The 22,134-nt window shown below is 39.0% G+C and overlaps 1 protein-coding gene across 3 annotated transcripts in view; it reads left to right on the forward strand.

Annotated features, from left to right (window-relative positions):
- Nucleotides 1-22,134, forward strand: part of ppp1r12c (protein phosphatase 1, regulatory subunit 12C) — a 38,522-nt gene that overhangs the window by 6,840 nt on the left and 9,548 nt on the right. Inside the window, exons 1-12 of one of the 3 annotated variants that reach the window (XM_081381129.1) lie at nt 1,880-1,985; nt 2,160-2,335; nt 2,797-2,956; nt 7,017-7,147; nt 11,497-11,615; nt 14,707-14,866; nt 19,423-19,567; nt 20,063-20,137; nt 20,995-21,071; nt 21,143-21,255; nt 21,533-21,579; nt 21,669-21,799. In XM_081381129.1, coding sequence (XP_081237255.1) covers nt 2,169-2,335; nt 2,797-2,956; nt 7,017-7,147; nt 11,497-11,615; nt 14,707-14,866; nt 19,423-19,567; nt 20,063-20,137; nt 20,995-21,071; nt 21,143-21,255; nt 21,533-21,579; nt 21,669-21,799 — 1,325 coding nt within the window. In that variant the 5' untranslated portion in view covers nt 1,880-1,985; nt 2,160-2,168. Of the gene's footprint in view, nt 1-1,879; nt 1,986-2,080; nt 2,336-2,796; nt 2,957-7,016; nt 7,148-11,496; nt 11,616-14,706; nt 14,867-19,422; nt 19,568-20,062; nt 20,138-20,994; nt 21,072-21,142; nt 21,256-21,532; nt 21,580-21,668; nt 21,800-22,134 lie in introns of those variants that run through there. The other 2 variants (XM_081381128.1, XM_081381130.1) reach the window with 2 other exon arrangements.

A 22,134-nucleotide genomic window follows, 5' to 3' on the forward strand; every position in this document is an offset into this window, starting at 1 on the left:
GAGACAAAGACGAATTAATGATATTAAGAAGAGGATCTATGACCTCTGGAAGTATTTCTTTCAGTAGCTTAGTCGGTATAGGGTCTAACATACATGTTGTAGATTTAGATGATTTAACGAGTTTAGTAAATTCTTCCTCTTCAGTAGCAATGAATGAATGAAAATTTTCCTCAGGGAGACTACAATGCACTGCCTGATGCGATACTGTAGTAGACGGTTGCATAGTTATAATTTTCTCTCTGATATTATCAATCTTGTAAGAAGTTCATAAAATCATTACTGCTGTGCTGTTTGGAAACGTCCAGTGTTGAATTTTTATTTTTCGTTAATTTAGAGTGTTTACTTTTCAACACTAAAAGTGTTGAAAAGTAAACAGATCTAGCAGTTTTAAGGCTTTTCTGTATGCAATCGTGCTCTGTCTCCACGAAATGCGAAAAAATTCTAATTTTGTTTTCTTCCAGCTACGCTCCATTTTTCTGGCTGCTCTCTTTAGGCCCGAGTGTGCCCGTTGTACCACGGCGTTGGACTATTTCCTTTAATCGCAGTGGAGCAACTATGTATAAAGTGCTGGAAAAGAGAGAGCCAATCATTTCTGTTGCAATATCGAGTTCTTTTACTACACTATCTGGGATGCTGACGTGATTAAACTGATCAGGAAGATTATTTATAAGCAATCTTTAGTGGCAGAATTGATAGTTCTACCATATTTATAACATAGTTGGCTTTGCAACCATGGCTAAATGAACTACATGAGATTAAATAATGATCTGAGGTGTCATCGGTCTGCTGCAGAATTTCAACGGCATCAACAGTAATTCCATGTGACAATATTAGATCTAAAGTATGATTACGACAATGAGTGGGTCCTGACATCTGTTGTCTAACTCCAATAGAGTTTATAATGTCTGTAAATGCTAATGTCTAAATTATAATGTCTTTTTCATTATCTACTTGGATATTAAAATCACCAACAATTAGGACTTTATCTGCAGCCAGTACTAACTCTGATAGAAAATCAGCAAATTCTTTGATAAAATCTGTATGGTGGCTTGTAGACAGTAGCCAGCAAATGTTAAACGGGATTTATCACTTACGCTAGATAACGTTACAGAAAGCACCATCACCTCAAAAGAATTATAGACTTCTGAGTAATACTGAAGATATTGCTATAAATTACAACAATACCTCTCCCTTTTCCTTTTAAACGAGCCTCATGTTTACAGCAGTAATCTTGCGGGGTGGACTCATTTAAAGTAATGTAATTGTCTGGTTTTACCCAAGTTTCTGTCAAACACAGCACATCTAGGTTATGGTCTGTAATCTGGTGCTGATGGCTTGCTGGCTGAATCAGTGAGTCTGTGACAGCTATCTTTTACCCTATATCAGAGGGTAAAAGCTTGTTGTGCTTTTATTTGTGCACAAAATAAAATTACATAAATAAAGAGTGTATACATTTTATTAACCACTAGATGGCACTGTAATCGATAATCCGAGACTTCGAATCTTTTCCTTCACGAGGCTTCATTTCTCCATCCTTACATAAAGGTGTTTTAAAAAAACATTCTTTCACACATATTTGACAATTGGAATATATCAGATAGCTCATGATATACTTTAACAAGTTTGTGAATATGTTGAAATAAAAAAGTAAAAAAGAAAAGCATCAGAACCTCCTCTTACAGCCTTGTGCATCACATTGTTTGAACTGCAGCGTACTCATACAAATGTAAAAATAAGTTTAAAAAGGGAAATGCTAAAACATGACATTTTGAAGGTATTATAAAAATGATAGCTAATTCATCATCCCTTGGGGTGTATTGCAACCCCCGGAAGCTGGAAAGGATCTCTGCTATGCCCTCTGCAGCCTGGAGGTGGAACTGTAGTTTTGATCTCTGACCTAAAGCCTTAAACGTCATGGCAATTACATAAAATCTTTTTCAGGTTCTTGAACTTTATTACTGGTCGTCGAAATCTCCGATCGGCAGGTATTTTTAGTGGGACAGAAGTGAGCGTTAATGACTGATTAACGTTAGATGTTTTTAGTAACTTCCTGTGAATGTGATGAGGAAGTGTAAACAGCGCGCATGGAGGGCGTGTCTGTGTCATATATGTTCCTGTAGCTGTGATCATGGGGATTTCTCTTTAAAATGTGTCTTTAGTGCTGGATTATGGGGGACGCGGCGGTTGCGAAGCGTCGGGAGCAGCTGACGCGTTGGTCGGGCTCCAGTACAGACAGAGAGCCGGCGGTGCCGCGGAGTCGCTGGAAAGGAGAGACGAGCACCGGAGCTCCTGATGGAGGCAGAACAGACACCAATGAGCAGCAGAAAAAAAACAGGTTTAGAGATTCACCACCACAATAATGGCAAAAACAGAACAAAGGGAACATTTTACTGTTAATTAGTGATATAGTTCCTTGATGTAAACACGCATTTCCGAATAAATCTGTTTCTGTGTTTCTCAGCTTAACTCTTTAATGAAGATCTCCAGATTTAATTTGCTATTTTGGGTGTCAAGGACCATCTGCCATGCATTGGATTACTATCCTGGTAGAATGTGTTTCCTGGTTATCCATTCTTAATGTACAGTATCAAAGAACCAGCACAATTTGAAAATATTGTTCCTAGACCTGATGGTTGCTGAAGCTAAAGGTGGCAGTTGTAGAACCTCAGTGTAGAACCCAAAATTACATAATATTTGTCAAGTCTAGTAACAGTGTAATAGTGTAATACTGTATAGTTTTGAGTTGTCACAATGATGTCAATACCATTCCAGATAGCCTGTCTCTCCCTTTCTCAGGTTGCGGGTAAGGTTTGAGAAGACGGCAGAGTTCCTAGCAGTGTGTGCTAGCGGTGACACAGAGGAGGCAGCCGAGATGCTGAGAGAAGTACGAGTAAAGAATGGAGATGATGATGTGGTCAACTGTGCCAATGCAGATGGAATAACAGCTTTACACCAGGTCAGAATTTTACTGCATTTCAAAGGAATACTTCACTCAAAAATGAAAATTCTGTTATTAACTAGGCTACTCACCCTTCCAAACCCATAAGACTTTCGCTCATCTTCGGAACACAAATTAAGATATTTTTAATGAAAACAGACAGCTTTCTGTCCTTCCATAAGCAGTTACTCAACTACCACTTTGACGCTTTAAAAAGTTCATAAAGAGATCGTAAAACTAATCCATATGAATTGAGCGGTCCAAATTATCAGAAGAGACTTGATCGCTTTATATAATAAGCAGATTTAATTTAGGTTTTTATTCACATATAAACATTGATCAGAAAACATTTAAACAGAAGCTCAACCGAACCTGCTTAATGCACAAGAATGGTTCCTGAGGAAGCTCAGACGCGCTGCGTAACACATGAGAATGAACCTCATTGGTTCTTGTGGAAGCTCAAACGTGCTGCGTAACACGAGAATGAACCTCATTGTTTCATGTGAAAGCTCAAACATGCTTAGTAACACACGAGAATGAACCTCATTGGTTCATGTGGAAGCTCAAACATACACGAGAATGAACCTCGTTGGTTCTCGCAAGTCAAGCGAACATGCTTGAGCCTCTGATTACCACAACTGATTTGTGAGTTGATGAATGTTTATATGTGAATAAAAGTCTAAAATCAATCTGTTTATCATATTAAGTGATGTCTCTTCAGAAAACTAAACCTTTTGGAGTAAACCTCTCAATTAATATGGATTAGTTTTACAATGTCTTTATTAACTTTTTGAAACGTCAAGGTGTAATTTGCGTAGCTGTCTATAGAGGGACAGAAAGCTCTCAAATTTCATTAAAAAAGTATTACGGGTTTGGAACGACATGAGGGTGAGTAATTAATGACAGAAATTGATAACGGCAGTCAGATGAGAGAAAGACGTCAATTTTCCCGTCACTTCCACAGCCACTGTAATAGAAACAACCTCACTGCAGCGTTAACCAGTTTCTTGTAATTTGATGCAAATGTAAAATAGTTATATGTTCAAACATATCCATACATTTATAAAAAAATGTAAAATAAATAATATATATATATATATATATATATATTTATTTTAACATTGGTCATTTATTGGTTATCGGCCGAAACATACATAAAACATTATAGTATTAAAGTATAACTATAATGTTTTATATATTTACAGTGAGGAAAATAAGTATTTGAACACCCTGCTATTTTGCAAGTTCTCCCACTTGGAAATCATGGAGGGGTCTGAAATTGTCATCGTAGGTGCATGTCCACTGTGAGAGACATAATCAAAAAAAAAAAAAAAACAGAAATCACAATATATGATTTTTTAACTATTTATTTGAATGATACAGCTGCAAATAAGTATTTGAACACCTGTCTATCAGCTAGAATTCTGACCCTCAAAGACCTGTTAGTCTGCCTTTAAAATGTCCACCTCCACTCCATTTATTATCCTAAATTAGATGCACCTGTTTGAGGTCGTTAGCTGCATAAAGACACCTGTCCACCCCATACAATCAGTAAGAATTAAGGCTCAAGGCTAACAAGGCTCGAAAGGGCTACGGGGAAATTGCCAAGCAGCTTGGTGAAAAAAGGTCCGCTGTTGGAGCAATCATTAGAAAATGGAAGAAGCTAAACATGACTGTCAATCTCCCTCGGACTGGGGCTCCATGCAAGATCTCACCTCGTGGGGTCTCAATGATCCTAAGAAAGGTGAGAAATCAGCCCAGAACTACACGGAAGGAGCTGGTCAATGACCTGAAAAGAGCTGGGACTAGGGGTGTGCGATATGACGATTTTTGATCGTGGGCGATTAAAATGTCTTCACGATCTGCTTTTGAAGAAATATCGTAGAATCGTGCATTAGCCTATATCTGTTCTGGCGCCTCTGTCCCAACATACTGAACAACGCGACGTATATTCACATAAAATGTTAACGCAGCGGAACGGGACACTGCAGTTCACAAAAGTTCATAATTTGCATGTGCTTTAATGCCTTGTCGGTTAAACATTTAATTCGCGTGCTGATGCGCTGCTCATGTGTGTTCCTCAGCGCGTATGTGAAGCTCACGCACTAAAAGCCTGTCTACCAGCGCCTGGATACTGGACTAAGTTATCTTTCGAGTCTTATTGTGCTTATACTGTCAAATACACACAAGGTTTACATAAAGTCGTTTATGTCTAAAGTGAAAGCAAACTTGAGAAAATTGAGAGAAAATCTGCTTGTCTAATGCGTGTATATTAGACGCGTCGCGCGCAACTCTTAAAGAGACAGTAGCAATAGTAAACACGCTGCCGCTTGTCCTTAAAGGGATATCCTTTAATGTTAATAAAACAACAAAATGCAAAGAGAAAATCACTCATTGCTCTTGACTGATAACTTTAATAGTATCTTTAATAAGTATCAATGTTTAATTTATACAGTGAAGTCTGTTTTGTTTTACTTTCATATTTGTTCATTTAATTACTTTCTTCAATGCTGCTGTTAAATACACCTACTGTAGCTGAAAATATAAAGCACTGTTTAGCCTATTTAATTTGTATATTAAGTTGTGTATGTGTAATGTGTATCTGTGATCTTAATATTTAATAACAAAGAAAATAATGACAAATATTTTTATCTTTGCCCCTGTCTGCCATTTTTTTTAATTTATTTTTTATTTTGTTACCTAAGGTTTTGTTTTTAGAATATGGACATTAGATTGGCTGTAATGCTAAGTCACAAAATAGTAAAACCAACATAAAAAGAATCGTGATAAAATCGTTAATCGTGATTTTCCTGAAAAAAATCGTGATATGATATTTTTGCCATATCGCCCACCCCTAGCTGGGACCACCCTTTCCAAGGTTACTGTGTGCAATACACTAAGACGTCATGGTTTGAAATCATGCATGGCACGGAAGGTTCCCCTGCTTAAACCAGCACATGTCAAGGCCCGTCTTAACTTTGCCAATGACCATTTGGATGATCCAGAGGAGTCATGGGAGAAAGTCATGTGGTCAGATGAGACCAAAATAGAACTTTTTGGTCATAATTCCACTAACCGTGTTTGGAGGAAGAAGAATGATGAGTACCATCCCAAGAACTCCATCCCTACTGTGAAGCATGGGGGTGGTAGCATCATGCTTTGGGGGTGTTTTTCTGCACATGGGACAGGGCGACTGCACTGTATTAAGGAGAGGATGACCGGGGCCATGTATTGCGAGATTTTGGGGAACAACCTCCTTCCCTCAGTTAGAGCATTGAAGATGGGTCGAGGCTGGGTCTTCCAGCATGACAATGACCCAAAGCACACAGCCAGGATTACCAAGGAGTGGCTCTGTAAGAAGCATATCAAGGTTCTGGCGTGGCCTAGCCAGTCTCCAGACCTAAACCCAATAGAGAATCTTTGGAGGGAGCTCAAACTCCATGTTTCTCATCTAATTTAGGATAATAAATGGAGTGGAGGTGGATTTTAAAGGCAGACTAACAGGTCTTTGAGGATCAGAATTCTAGCTGATAGACAGGTGTTCAAATACTTATTACTTATCATACAAATAAATAGTTAAAAAATCATCCATTGTGATTTTTGGATTTTTTTTTTAGATTATGTCTCTCACAGTGGACATGCACCTACGATGACGATTTCAGACCCCTCCATGATTTGTAAGTGGGAGAACTTTCAAAATAGCAGGGTGTTCAAATACTTATTTTCCTCACTGTATATGAATGTGCCCTCATTATCTTTAATCAAAATAACTTCCCCCTCCCTCTTGCAACAACATCTCTTCTACGTTGACGTGTTTACCGGCCCATGGGCCTGACAACCTGTTACTCACGTGAGATCACAGTAATAGCAAACCACAACGATCCAATCAATTCCCGATGGACAGAATCAAGTACATTTTTCTTGTTCGAGAAGCTGTTTCAGTCAGATATATTTCAAAAAAGGGAAGAACTCCCTATTTTTATTCATTCAGACTATTGCATCATCTGTTTCATGCTGACTTTAATGTTGGTGCATTTCTGTAAAAATCTGATGGATTGTACATGGTGTTCTTTCCCAGGCCTGTATTGATGGCAGTATGGAGATGGTGGAATTTCTTCTGTCTCAGGGTGCCAAAGTTAACCAGGTGGACAGTGAGGGTTGGACTCCTCTTCATGTGGCTGCATCCTGTGGGAACCTGGAGATAACAGAGTATGTTATGACAGAATTTAATGAAAATGTGTTTAGATTGAGTCTGTCTCAAGGTGTTCTATTATGTTTACCGATTAGCTAGCTTTGAGATGTTGAGTGTGATTGAAATATGTTATGAGATTAATATATTAATATAGAAACTAGCACAGCCTCAAGGCCCTTATTACTCTTATGAAACCATTATTACTATGACTATGAATTAGTTAATTTAATGTTTAACTATTGCACAGTATTCTGTGATGTATCATGATTAAATGCACCATATTATAATATGTAGTCATAGAAAATGACATTCAATCCCCTAATTAATAAAGAATCAGCATAAAGGTAGTATAAATAATATTTTTATAAATAGCATCTTTTTACCAAGTACTTTCAAGGCCACTATCAACATTATACATACAAATACATAATTATTTTACATAAACCCATTATAATTCTTTTTGTTTTTCTTTTTTTCCCCTTCAAAGCTTTTTAATTTTAAAATGTTCATGGTAAATAAAAAACACAGTGTATATATTTTATAATTAAAAAGTGTATCTATGATTTTTATGTGAGGATCGCTCCACTCAATATGATTTGATGAGCCAATTGCACTTTCACTTATACCTGCATGGCTTAATATATGAGATATACACGTTACTGGCAGAATCAACCAGGTAGCCAGACAGAGACTGCAATGGTTGTTTTGCGGTCCTAAATGTGGGTTTTGCGGCTTCTTTCAGTCAAACACAATCTGAGTTATATTAAATAATTAGTATTTTTGTAAGTAAAATATCTATATTTAAAACTTTATAAACCATAATCACTGGCTCAACTTCGAGTCAGAACTCGACTCTCTTATAAAAGCACATACGGAGTTGTATGGATTGCCTTTATGGTTGATAGATGCACTTTTTGAGGCTTCAAAAACTCTGCCTGTATTCAATGCTATTACAAATCTGGGAACAGCCAGGATAGTATTTAATATAACTCTGATTGTGATACTGAAGTCATATACAACTTGGATGGCTTGAGGGTGAGTAAATTTTCATCTTAATCTATTCCTTTAATAATTGTTCATGGTTTAAACCAGTTGATGTACTGTACATTTTTTACCAGTCCTATATTAAATCTGGCATCAGTAGTTTTTGAAATACACTTCTGGCCAATGTTGATATTTGAAATCACCAAAACAAACACGCCGCTACTACCCCAAAAGGTATCTCGCTCCTAATTTGATAGCTCCACCCCACACTTGCGTATATGACCGCAACCCAGGCCACGACTATGGCAGAATCTGCTGTACCTGCCACTGCCGACCGAGGGTATGATGTCATCAATAAGTGAAAGCAATGTGTTACTATGGTAATCCATGTCGAATGTGTTTTGGGTTTCCAAACACACACGTTGGGTTTCCAACACCTATCCCAAAAACAAACTTATCATGATCAACTCGATAGCACGAGCACAACGAATATTTTACAACTATAACAAGATTAGGGGGTTATATCGATCACTAAATGATGAACCAAAGAAAACAAACATATATTAGGAGTATATTATCTTACGTTTCAGACACACTTTGCACTTTGGGAGCCGACGCTTGAAACAGACAGTAGAGGAGGTTTAGACGCTCAAGACTATGGTGTGAAAATGAAGTGTCTTTTTCATAGCTGAAGAGAACGACAATATGATCGCAAATGAAAAAACAAGCAAAGATGACACACAAGCATATTCAAGCAATAGCCAGCATATATTAGTTCTGTGAAACAAAGCTAAAAAATGTTAGCCCCTTACTGCTGATTGGTTACAAGTGTGTTTTGGTACTCGGTCAGACACAGTTTTCAGAAGTGTTTTTCAAAAACTACTGATCCCACCTTTAAAGACACAACTTTTGATTAAAACATTATTTTATTAAACAAATCCATTAAGTGACATTCTTCTAGAACTTTTTGACTTTTAGAACCTGGAGAATTGTCCACAACAAATTTTCGAGGGCCCCTTTTCCAGTTGTTTGTGATTTAATGGATAAAGATTAAGGATATATATATATATATATATATATATATATATATATATATATATATATATATATATATATATATATACACACACACACACAGTGGGGAGACTGCTGATTTTGCAAGTTTTCCTACTTACAAAGTATGTAGAGGTCTGTAATTTTTATCATAGGTACACTTCAATTGTGAGAGACGGAATCTAAAACAAAAATCCAGAAAATCACATTGTAAGATTTTTAAATAGTTAATTTGCATTTTATTGCATGACATAAGTATTTGATCACCTACCAACCAGTAAGAATTCCGGCTCTCACAGACCTGTTAGTTTTTCTTTAAGAAACCCTCCTGTTCTCCACTCATTACCTGTATTAACTGCACCTGTTTGAACTTGTTACCTTTATAAAAGACACCTGTCCAAACACTCAATCAAACAGACTCCAACCTCTCCACAATGGCCAAGACCAGAGAGCTGTGTAAGGACATCAGGGATAAAATTGTAGACCTGCACAAGGCTGGGATGGGCTACAGGACAATAGGCAAGCAGCTTGGTGAGAAGGCAACAACTGTTGGCGCAATTATTAGAAAATGGAAGAAGTTCAAGATGACGGTCAATCTCCCTCGGTCTGGGGCACCATGCAAGATCTCACCTCGTGGGGCATCAATGATCATGAGGAAGGTGAGGGATCAGCCCAAAACTACATGGCAGGACCTGGTCAATGACCTGAAGAGAGCTGGGACCACAGTCTCAAAGAAAACCATTAGTAACACACTACGCTGTCATGGATTAAAATCCTGCAGCGAACACAAGGCCCCTCTGCTCAAGCCAGCGCATGTCCAGGCCCATCTGAAGTTTGCCAATGACCATCTGGATGATCCAGAGGAGGAATGGGAGAAGGTCATGTGGTCTGATGAGACAAAATAGACTCCAATCGCTAAACTCCAATCGCTGTGTTTGGAGGAAAAAGCATGGAGGTGGAAACATCATGCTTTTCTGCAAAGGGGACAGGACGACTGCACCGTATTGAGGGGAGGATGGATGGGGCCATGTATCGTGAGATCTTGGCCAACAACCTCCTTCCCTCAGTAAGAGCATTGAAGATGGGTCGTGGCTGGGTCTTCCAGCATGACAACGACCCGAAACACACAGCCAGGGCAACTAAGGAGTGGCTCCGTAAGAAGCATCTCAAGGTCCTGGAGTGGCCTAGCCAGTCTCCAGACCTGAACCCAATAGAAAATCTTTGGAGGGAGCTGAAAGTCCGTATTGCCCAGCGACAGCCCCGAAACCTGAAGGATCTGGAGAAGGTCTGTATGGAGGAGTGGGCCAAAATCCCTCCTGCAGTGTGTGCAAACCTGGTCAAGAACTACAGGAAACGTATGATCTCTGTAATTGCAAACAAAGGTTTCTGTACCAAATATTAAGTTCTGCTTTTCTGATGTATCAAATACTTATGTCATGCAATAAAATGCAAATTAATTACTTAAAAATCATACAGTGTGATTCACAGTTGAAGTGTACCTATGATAAAAATTACAGACTTCTACATACTTTGTAAGTGGGAAAACCTGCAAAATCGGCAGTGTATCAAATACTTGTTCTCCCCACTGTATATAAACTCAGTTTCTAAGATTTTATTATTTTACATGACTTTTCCAGGTCTAGAAATCACACTTTTAAAATGAGGCTTCCTCATATATCCAGGTTTTCCAAGACCGTAGGAATACTCAAAGCAACAAAAAATCAAGTTGTCTTTTTTTATTTTATTTTTAAGAATGTTTTTAAAAAAACATTTGAAGTCATCTTGAGGTCCGCTTGGAAGTTTGCTGAGGCCTGGTAGTGCGCCCTGACCCCCTGGTTAAGAACCACTGTACCTTACATTAGAAAACAATGCTGTACAATGAAAATAACAATCTTCTATTGTGCGCAGTGATGTCGTGAACAGCTGTCGTGTTTAATGTAATAGCTTTTACTAAATCTTGGCGCTGCTTTTTTGTATTATACTACTATTCATGACAAGCATTTTAAAGGTAGCACTGAGACTGAAAGTTAAATTGCCAATAGAAAAATTATAAGTTGCTTACATTGTGACAGTTTTTAAATGTGGACAGAGTTGTGTGATTTAGGGGGTTTAAATTATTTTGAAATATTCCTACCTAATTAAGTGGTAAAAGTAAATGGACTGTTGTGAATGTTATGAACCCTGTTAGTATATATTATACTGTGCTTACTGGTACTGTCACTCAGACATTGTACAACTTGACTGTAGTCCTTGACTGTAGTTTATTGACTGCTATAAACTTTTAGGCTCATTCCAGAGTTCACAATTTAAGATTACATTGGTGTTTCAGATTTCTGCTCCAGCAGGGTGCATCTCTCTGCTTAGTGAACTGTGATGGTGATGTACCACTGGACATTGCAGAGGATGAGGCCACAGAGACACTGCTGCAGGAACACACATCAACACATGGTTAGACAACACAACATTTGAGATGTCACATCATGAATCGTGTATAGCAGGGTTTCTCAAACTTGGTCCTGGAGGGCCACTCTCCTGCACAGTTTAGCTCCAACCCTGATCAAACACACCTAGCTGTGAGTTTCTAGTGATCCTGAAGACATTGATTAGCTTGCTCAGGTGTGTTTGATCAGGGTTGGAGCTAAACTGTGCAGGACAGTGGCCCTCCTGGACTGAGTTTGAGAAACCCTGGTGTATAGGTTGCAGAAGTTAAAGCCTTTATTAAGAATAATCACCCAATCCAAGTTTGTTGGAGTACAGGTGCAAAGCACACAATATAAAAAAAAAAAACATTATTTTTTTCGCACACATTCAACAACTTGCAAGCTTTTGACCTCTCAGAGTCAAAAAGTCATCTGAAGAAAACCCTGAATGTTATTGGATCAATAACATTAAGATATAGTTTACCCAAATTGTTTGTCTGATTAACTCTCTCATGTCCTTCCAAAACTGTATGACTTTCTTATTTTCTCAAAATATATTTTGAGAAATTACTCAGGGTATTTTTGTACATTAAAAAATCAGTGGTAACCAAAACTATGTGACTACCAACAATTTTAAAATGTCTTCTTTTGAGTTACACAGAACAAAGAAATTCATACAGATTTAGAATGACATGAGGGTAAGTAAATGATGACAGAATCAACATTTTTGGGAAAACTAAATATCACTTTTGTGTGCAGACTCAAATCAGTTTTACTTTTTGATCGAGTCACACAAATTAAACATAACTTAAAGGCATTTTTACTCAATGTATCATGTAACTTTTTATATACACTGAACAAAATTATAAACGCAACACTTTTGTTTTTGCCCCCATTTTTCATGAGCTGAACTCAAAGATCTAAGACTTTTTCTATGTACACAAAAGGCCTATTTCTCTCAAATATTGTCTAAATCTGTGTTAGTGAGCACTTCTCCTTTGCCGAGATAATCCATCCACCTTACAGGTGTGGCATATCAAGATGCTGATTAGACAGCATGATTATTGAACAGGTGTGCCTTAAGGCGCTTTTCCACTACATGGTACGGCTTGCTTCGCTTTTCCACTGCGTGGTACGACTCGGCTCGGCACGGCAGGGCTCGGTTCGCTTTAGCTCGGTTTGCTTTTCCAAAGTGGGTGGGATTATAGACTGATCGTTATAGTTGCGGCAACCAACGAGAGGAACGTCTGCACTTTGTCCACTGACCACGATTCAGCCATTTCTTTTTTTGTGACACTTTTTATTTTATTTTCTTCAAGCAAGTCAAGAAAGTAGTGTAAAAACAGGTGCCACAGCGGTGGCTGTTACTGGCTATTTAAATCTAGCAGGTTTGGTGTCTCGTGTCGCAAATACAATGATGCTCGTAGTGACGATTCTGTCTGACCAATCAGTGATCTGCAGTGTTTTCACGTCACATTTTAGTATCAGTACGGTATTCTAAAATGTGCAGTTTTATCACACAGCACAATGCCACAGATGGCGCAAGTTTTGAGGGAGTGTTCAATTGGCATGTTGACTGCAGGAGTGTCCACCAGAGCTGTTGCCCGTGAATTGAATGTTCATTTCTCTGCCATAAGCCGTCTCCAAAGGCGTTTCAGAGAATTTGCCAGTACCGCAGACCACGTGTAACCACACCAGCCCAGGACCTCCACATCCAGCATCTTCACCTCCAAGATCATCTGAGACCACCCACTCGGACAGCTGCTGCAACAATCGGTTTGTATAACCAAAGAATTTCTGCACAAACTGTCAGAGGCCGTCTCAGGGAAGCTCCTCTACATGCTCGTCATCCTCATCGGGGTCTCGACCTGACTGCAGTTCGTCGTAGTAACCGACTTGAGTAGGCAAATGGTCCCATTAGATGGCGTTTGATACTTTGGAGAGGTGTTCTCTTCACGGATGAATCCCGGTTTTCACTGTACAGGGCAGATGGCAGACAGCGTGTATGGCGTCATGTGGGTGAGCGGTTTGCTGATGTCAACGTTGTGGATCGAGTGGCCCATGGTGGCGGTGGGGTCATGGTATGGGCAGGCGTATGTTATGGACAACGAACACAGGTGCATTTTATTAATGGCATTTTGAATGCACAGAGATACCGTGACGAGATTCTGAGGCCCATTGTTGTGCCATTCATCCACGACCATCACCTCATGTTGCAGCATGATAATGCATGGCCTCATGTTGCAAGGATCTGTACACAATTCCTGGAAGCTGAAAACATCCCAGTTCTTGCATGGCCAGCGTACTCATCGGACATGTCACCCATTGAGCATGTTTGGGATGCTCTGGATCAGCGTATACGACAGCGTGTTCCAGGTCCTGCCAATATCTAGCAACTTCGCACAGCCATTGAAGAGCAGTGGACCAACATTCCACAGGCCACAATCAACAACCTGATCAACTCTATGCGAAGGAGATGTGTTGCACTGCGTGAGGCAAATGGTGGTCACTCCAGATACTGACTGGTTTTCAGACCCCCCTGGACTCCCCCAATAGAGTAAACCTGCACATTTTAGAGTGGCCTTTTATTGTAGCTAGCCTAAGGCACACTTGTGCAATAATCATACTGTCTAATCAGCATCTTGATATGCCACACCTGTGAGGTGAATGGATTATCTCTGCAAAGGAAAAGTGCTCACTAACACAGATTTAGACTGATTTGTGAACAATATTTGAGAGAAATAGGCCTTTTGTGTACATAGAAAAAGTATTAGATCTGAACTTTGAGTTCAGCTCATGAAAAATGGGGGCAAAAACAAAAGTGTTGCGTTTATAATTTTGTTCAGTGTATTTACCCTGTATTTATTCACAAATAACTTGACAAAATATTTCTATAATTATAAACATAATTCCACAATTATGTTTCTAGAAATTTATAGATTAGTACATTTACATTTAATTCGTTTTTTTGCAAACCAACATCAGCTGGTTAGATTAAAATTAATAATAATAATAACAGACTCAAATTCATTAGATAATTCTCTTCAGAGAACCTTGCATATTTTGTTGTTTTATACAGAAGTGTAGGAGATACTTATAATCAGTCCATCTCTCATCAGGCATGGATGTGGAAGCAGCTAAGCGGGCAGAAGAGGAGTGGATCATGCATGATGCCCGCCATTGGCTCACAGACGGATTACCTGCTAATATTTGCCACCCCCGGACTGGTGCTACTCCCTTACATGTTGCAGCAGCTAAAGGATATTTGGAGGCCATTAAGTAAGTATGAATCCAAACGGAAATGTGGGAAAAAAATCCTTGTAAAAAATCTTGCCATTGCAAAATTTTAACTCGTATGATGGTAACGTGGTATAATGCAAAATTTTTAAGAGTTTTACCATAGACGACTAGTATCTCAGTGATTAATGAATTTTGTAGTGTTTGGTATGTCTCAAATCCTAGGGACCAATCCACCCTTATTTGAACAGTTTAACACCCCATACTCATGCAGTGTATTCCACCATGCCATTGTGCGGTTCTCTGTTCACAGAACAGTCGTTGTTTATTTCCCGTTTCTATGCAAGTGGAGAAGGAGTGGAGTGTGCCTCAGAGCTGTTTAGAGCAGAAGGCACATCAGCCTCTTGTACACTGCATGATATTTCAAAACGTGACTGAAGAGAAAAAGAATAACTGGTCATTGTCATTCCCAGAGAATGGGAAGAGGGGAGGAGAAAGCATTAGGAGAAGGCAAACCTACAAACACACTCACTATTGAGATGAACTTTAAAGGGGCATTTCACCCATTTGAACATTGTTTTTTATTTAAAGTGGGTCATATATGTAGTCGAAATGTAAAAGAAATTTTGAATTTGGTGCCTTTGTGACCGAGAAAAGACAAAAAATAACTTCAGGACGCATTTGTATGAAAGACAACAACTCCCACAATGCACCACATTGCACAGCTCCGCAAGCCACTCCCACTAATCCAGAAAGCGCATATCTGCCTATAAGAGAAATCACTCTTCCGTCTACAAGGCTAGCTACCACCAGAGCTTGAAATTAATTTCACATTCACACAAAATGTCTAGTTAGTTGGCGAACTCATTAGTGCATTACTCCTCGTTTGTATTTCTTTCGAAAAGGTGAATTATTGCATGGTACCTGGATGTTCAGTCAGAACATTATGCGGTGCGAAACTAGGAAACTAGTTCACAACACAAACATCCGTGTCCTCGTCTGATTCAGAGATTTCGTCCAGGAGAAATTGTCATCGTTGAAATTCTTTGCCGCAGACGGACTCTATCTCTGTGTTCGTAGCGGTTCGTAGTTGCATAGTGAGATCACCGGCGCCACCAGTCCGCCCTAACTCGAGCCAGTCCGGGCTCCTCGTCCGCGGCAGGCAGGTCTTCTGCCTCGGCTGCTCTTCGCTATAATGCGGCTTGTAAAGGTAGCCACAAACACCTGATTCAAGCATCAGACTTCCGAAATCCTCTTCCTCTAGTCTATATCATACTGAGCACTCTCCTCCGCTATTGTCATAACTTTACATCTGTCTCCACAGCGCCTGTTAGCTTAGCTTCGAACAAGATGGAGGATATTGCTTTCAGTTTCAGAGAGTAAAGTCCCACCCACTGATCTGTAATAGGTCTGTAGCGTGAGCGGGTCCCGCCCCCTGGGAGAGATGAGGAACGAGTGCTTGTAGTCTCAACAGAAATCCCCCCCTCTTACACTTCCTCCTACAATGACGCAAAATGACGATTTTTGCGTCATTGTAGGAGGAAGTGTAAGAGGTAAATAACAGATTTCTCCCGTATCAGGGAAAAATGAAAGAGTGTTGCACGACCATTCAATAGTATGACTGGGTTTCTAACAATGCAAAGCTTAATGCAAATGGGTGAAGTGTCCCTTTAAAGTCACCTTGAGATCAAAATGCTTCATGGAATGTTGCAATGTCTCAATTTATGGTTCATCCAGACTTTAAAGTCATCATAAAACAAAAACAAAATGGCAATTCCTATTTTTCATGGAATATCGCAGTATTTATATTATATTATAGCAGTATTTTTGCAGTATCTGTGCACTATGTATTATATCTGTGGTTCATCTGTGCACATCATATAACACAAATAATAACAACCCCTCCCTCTTGCAATGACATCTCTTCTCTTCTCTGATGACCTTTTTTTCGGCGTGAGGGTGGGGACGACCTGTCACTCACATGAGATCATAGCAATAGCAAACCACAACATTTCAATCAATTCCCAATGGACAAAAATAAGTCCCGCCCTACACTTTCATTCTAACTTTACAATGTGAGGGCAGACAAAGACTATAGAGTTGATATTAGTCATGAGACAGAAGAGTCTAGGGAATAACTTTCACCAGTTACATTTGTGTGATAATTTAAACCAGTGATTCTCAACCAGGGGATGGGGCCCTCTAAAGCAGTGTTTCTCAACTGGTGGGTCACAAGACCGTTTTGAGTGGGTTGCAGACTGTGCAGTCAAAGAAACAACATCAACAACATTTTTTTTTAATTCTAAATGTTTATTTCTAATGCAAGACTTTTATTTTGAAAGATGTGCATGAAAGCTGTTGACTCTTTTGTCAGACAGAGTTTAAGTAAAGAGTGCCTGAGAAAAACATGTCCTGATTCAGTATCTCTGTCAGATGAGATGTTGTTAAGCTACAGTATGTGTCAGTGTCATTATTCTTACGTTATTTTCGTAACTTGTTAATTAACAAATTTTCTTGTCCTGTCAGACCCTGTACTCTACTTTTAAGGTTTCACTTCAATAAAGAGAAAAATAAGGATCAGTGGGTCGTGACTTAGTGACCATGGGAAAATGTGGGTCCCATGGCCAAACCAGTTGAGAACCACTGCTCTAGAGGGCCTCAGTAAACATCCAAGAGGCCTCAAGATGACTTAAAGGGATTTAAAAATAAGACAAAACAAGCATTCAAATATGTTAAAACAAATCAAAATCAAAATATATACTTATTTTAATATACTCCTCTCAGCAACTGTTTGTTTTCTTTGATGAACCAGAATTCCAAAACCATGGTCTTGGAAAACCTGAATATACAGACTTACCCTTACAGCTCATTGAAAAAAATGCTTCATTCCTCCAGAAAACTGCTTAAATTAAAAGGAATTGTCTCATGTATATCTGCATGCCTTTGGTGAAGAAAGAAATAAAGGATATAAATTATTGTTCATTCTACAGAGATATATAAAAAAATGGTCTGGACAGGCTTGTTGGCACCCCTAGAAAATCATTTCAAGTAATTGTATTTTAGTGATAATTCAAACGAACTGATTTGCTTAATTAGTATCACACATGTCTTCAATCTTGTAAGCAGTCACTCAGCCTTTTATAATGGAAAAAGTAGTCACCCTGCTATTTGGTATAATTGTGTACACCATACAGAACATGCACCAAAGAAAGCAAAAAGAGAAAGTTGTCCGAGGAGATCAGAAATAAAATCATAGGCAAGCATGTTAAAGGTGGAGGCTATAAGACCATCTTCAAGCAGCTTGATGTTCCCGTCACTACAGTTGCAAGTATTATTAAGAAGTATAAGGTCCATGGGACTGTAGATATCTCCCTGGGCACAGCAAAATCGACCCCAGTGTACTGCCAAGCATCAGAAATCTGTCTCATTTGCACCTCCAACAGGATAGTGACCCAAAATATATAGCTGAAAGCACCCAAGAATGGCTGAGAACAAAACACTGTACTGTTCTGAAGTGGCCGTGGAAGCGTGTTTTGTAAATTAGAGGCTGTTATCTGTTGCCGTTTGTGGTCACATGTTGTAGGTGTTAGAGTGCAAATGCTTGTGCTTGCACTGCTGTAAGCATGCAATCAGCTGAGAAAAAAAGAGCCATTTTCACATAACACTGACAATTATGTGGATTAACAATAAATATCTCCTTAAACGCAGAAAGTCTTCAGTGGTCATTTGCATAGAATTTTGGACTGATTTCCTCACCACTCCTCAAACATTGTGGTTCTGCACAAACCACATTTATTTTGGATTCAAAACAGCAATGAGTTTGCTGCACTAATAATATTTATTTACCATAAATGTGATTACCAAAGGCACCTTTTTTTTGTGGTATTTTTTAAAGGGGGTAAGGTACCTTTTTTAGGGGGCATTTTTGGGATTAATAATTTTACTTACATGTACTAATATTATTTTCTTCATAATGTAATTTTAGGAAAAGTCAAATAGAAATGTCCTAAAACATTAGTTATAGCTAAATTAATCACAATTTAGACACAATTTAAACACTGATACGTCACATTCTGTGACATTGCTTTGGTTATTAACATGGAAGAATGAAATGGATCAAAATAACTGAAAAACTAACCACTTTTCCCTTCATATTCATTGTGTGATATTCTTTTTAGCTATGTGCAATGCATACTGTGCATATGTGTTAACATTTAAAAAAAAAGTGTTTCTGTGTTTCATTACCCTTTAAAATGCTGCCTTTAAAATTCTTACTAGGTTTTGGAACAGAGCTTGTGTCTACATTTATATTGTATACTCTCTCTCTCTCTCTCTCTCTCTCTCTCTCTCTCTCTCTCTCTCTCTCTCTCTCTCTCTCTCTCTCTCTCTCTCTCTCTCTCTCTCTCTCTCTCTCTCTCTCTCTCTCTCTCTCTCTCTCTCTCTCTCTCTCTCTGTCTCTCTCTCTCTCTCTCTCTCTCTCTCTCTCTCTCTCTCTCTCTCTCTCTCTCTCTCTGTCTCTCTCTCTCTCTCTCTCTCTCTCTCTCTCTCTCTCTCTCTCTCTCTCTCTCTCTCTCTCTCTCTCTCTCTCTCTCTCTCAGATTGTTGTGTCAGTGTGGTCTGGATGTGAGTACTAAAGACTATGATGGCTGGACTCCTCTCCATGCTGCGGCTCACTGGGGTCAAAGTGAGGCCTGTCGTCTGCTTGCTGAGCAGCTGTGTGACATGGAGGCCATTAGCAATGGGGTGAGTGATAGAGGGATTGAGTGCACTGATTGATAAAAATTCCATTTGCTTATAACTGTTGTCTATGAGAAACAAAGCTGTCTTCCTGAGACAGGTATACACCTGGTACAAAGTCAAATCCACCATTGTGCCACATTTATATTTCAGGACAATTCTATCTTATTTTATCTATTACTAATTTTATGTTTTATACTCAGTTCACATCAAGAAATGTGTTAACAACAGCCAATATACTGTAATCATAAAAACACAGAAATGTACCATAGTTCTAAATGGGAAAGTATAAGCAATAGAATAGCAATAGCAAAAAAATAAGTGCAGCGGGCTCATTCTCTCTTAAAGGAAGAGGAAGTGTGGAGCTACTGTTTTGTGTCAAAATGCACCACAGTTCTGCAGCAGCACTGCAGTTAGCCATAATTCTGTTTCATAATGTGTGTGGGTGTGCATGCATGTTTGGGAAATGATAATAACTGAAAGTTTTTTTGTTTTTTTAAGGGTCAGACTCCATTTGATGTGGCGGACGAGAGCGTTGTGTCTTTACTAGAAGAGCTGTCTCAAAGACAGGCTAATGTGAGAACACACACAGACACACAACTCTATCTAAATCAATCGGTCATTTTAGACACAAAAGGAAGAAATTCACAGCATGTTGCATGTAATATAGCATACCTTTTCAACTGGTGGCCTGCGTGCCGAATCCGGTCTATTGGTAAAGGTTGTCAATTATTCCTCCTAGAGTAATTCTGTGGATATATACAGTTGAACAAATTGCAAGTGTCTGTTCTCTTTCATATTGCCAGAGCAAATAAAAAAAGTACATATACTTGTACTATTATTATTAGTGTGTTTTTGTGACATCAATAACACAACTTCTAACTGTATAATATCCACAGAATTATTCTAATGGACGACACTTGGAATCTCTTTAATTTCTGTAAATCATCACTCACAATGCTCTCCCAGGCTGTGTTCACAGAGTTGTTAATTTAGCCCCCATGATTCACTTTTTCACATTATTTGCTAATAAAGTAAGCAAGCAAAATAGACCAAATATCATTTTTATATATCCCAGAAAGACAGGAAAGCATTTTGAATTATCTGTCCGTGTTTCCTTAAGTTCATAATACGAGGCTAATTAAAGACTTTTAAGGCCTTTAACACATATACACGTGGAAACCCAGTAAAAATAAAGAAATAAAAATATAGTGTATATATAAATAAAGTATATAAAGATATATTTTGTCAAGTGTGGCTGTAATTATTTATTTTTGTACCCAAGTCAAAATTTTGGTGCAGACTCAACCCTAGTGAAATATGTCACTCATTGCTATGATGTTTAATCATAAAATGAATTAAATCTGGTCTATTTAGATCCAATATTAATGAAGTGTGATGATTATATACATTTTTGTGTCTGTTTATTTTAGTGGAGGACTGAACAGGCACTTATTGAGCAACAGAATTCACAGATCTCAAATGCCAATACTGCAAACAAGAAACGCAGGTGAGAAAGATGATTTGTCTTTTAATCTTTTGTCTGTCACGGGCATCTTCACTCATGTCTCTCTCTCTCAGAAGCTCTGTGTGCCGGATGAGCAGCAGGGACAAAATGTGTGTACAGGACCAGTCTAAAGAACGAGGGGTCTCAGGTGGCCTGGGTCTCAACGATGAGAGAGAATACAGCCCAGGTTTTTCTCTCTCTCTCTCTCTCTCTCTCTCTCTCTCTCTCTCTCTCTCTCTCTCTCTCTCTCTCTCTCTCTCTCACTCTCACTCTCTCACTCTCACTCACTCACTCACTCACTCACTCACTCACTCACTCACTCACTCACACACACACACACACACACACACACACACACACACACACACACACACACACACACACACACACACACACACACACACATATATACAGCAGCATTATCATATTTACATGTTTGATGTTTGTTTTGTTCTCTGTTCTAGAAAGTTCAACAGTATCGTCTCCAGAAAGCATTGTTCCTTCTTCAGGGGTAAGACACACACTCTTCTGTCTTAGCTTTCACTGTCGAATGTCTCTGCTGGTGCTTGTGGTTAATCACTGTATGTTTGTGTTTTTCAGACCAGTGAGGATAAAGAAGTCAAGGTGAATGATCAGGACAGAGCAAGTCGCACAGCAGTTGTGCAGCCCACCCCTCAGAGGCGAGAGTCACCCGCTGAGAGCCCCAGTAACGCCTCTAGTGACGGAAGGAAGTAAGATCGTTTGATCTAAAGAAATTAATGCTTTACAAGAACACTCCATTTTATTTCCATACTTTTGGGCCCTATTTTAACGCTCTAAGCGCATGGTCTAAAGCGCGCAGCGCAAGTGGACTTAGGGCGTGTCCGAATCCACTTTTGCTAGTTTAACAACGAGAAAATGGTCTAAAGGGTTGTTTCTTTTTTCTTAATGAGTAATGGGTGTGTTTTGGGCGTAACGTGCAATAAACCAATCAGAGTCTCATCTCCCATTCCCTTTAAAAGCCAGTTGCGCTTGCGCCACGGCGGATTCACTATTTACATGGCGGAATTTGCAAGCGGAAAGACTG

The sequence above is a fragment of the Scardinius erythrophthalmus genome (assembly GCF_964197995.2).
Source record: "Scardinius erythrophthalmus genome assembly, chromosome: 12".
Classification (NCBI taxonomy): domain Eukaryota; kingdom Metazoa; phylum Chordata; class Actinopteri; order Cypriniformes; family Leuciscidae; genus Scardinius; species Scardinius erythrophthalmus.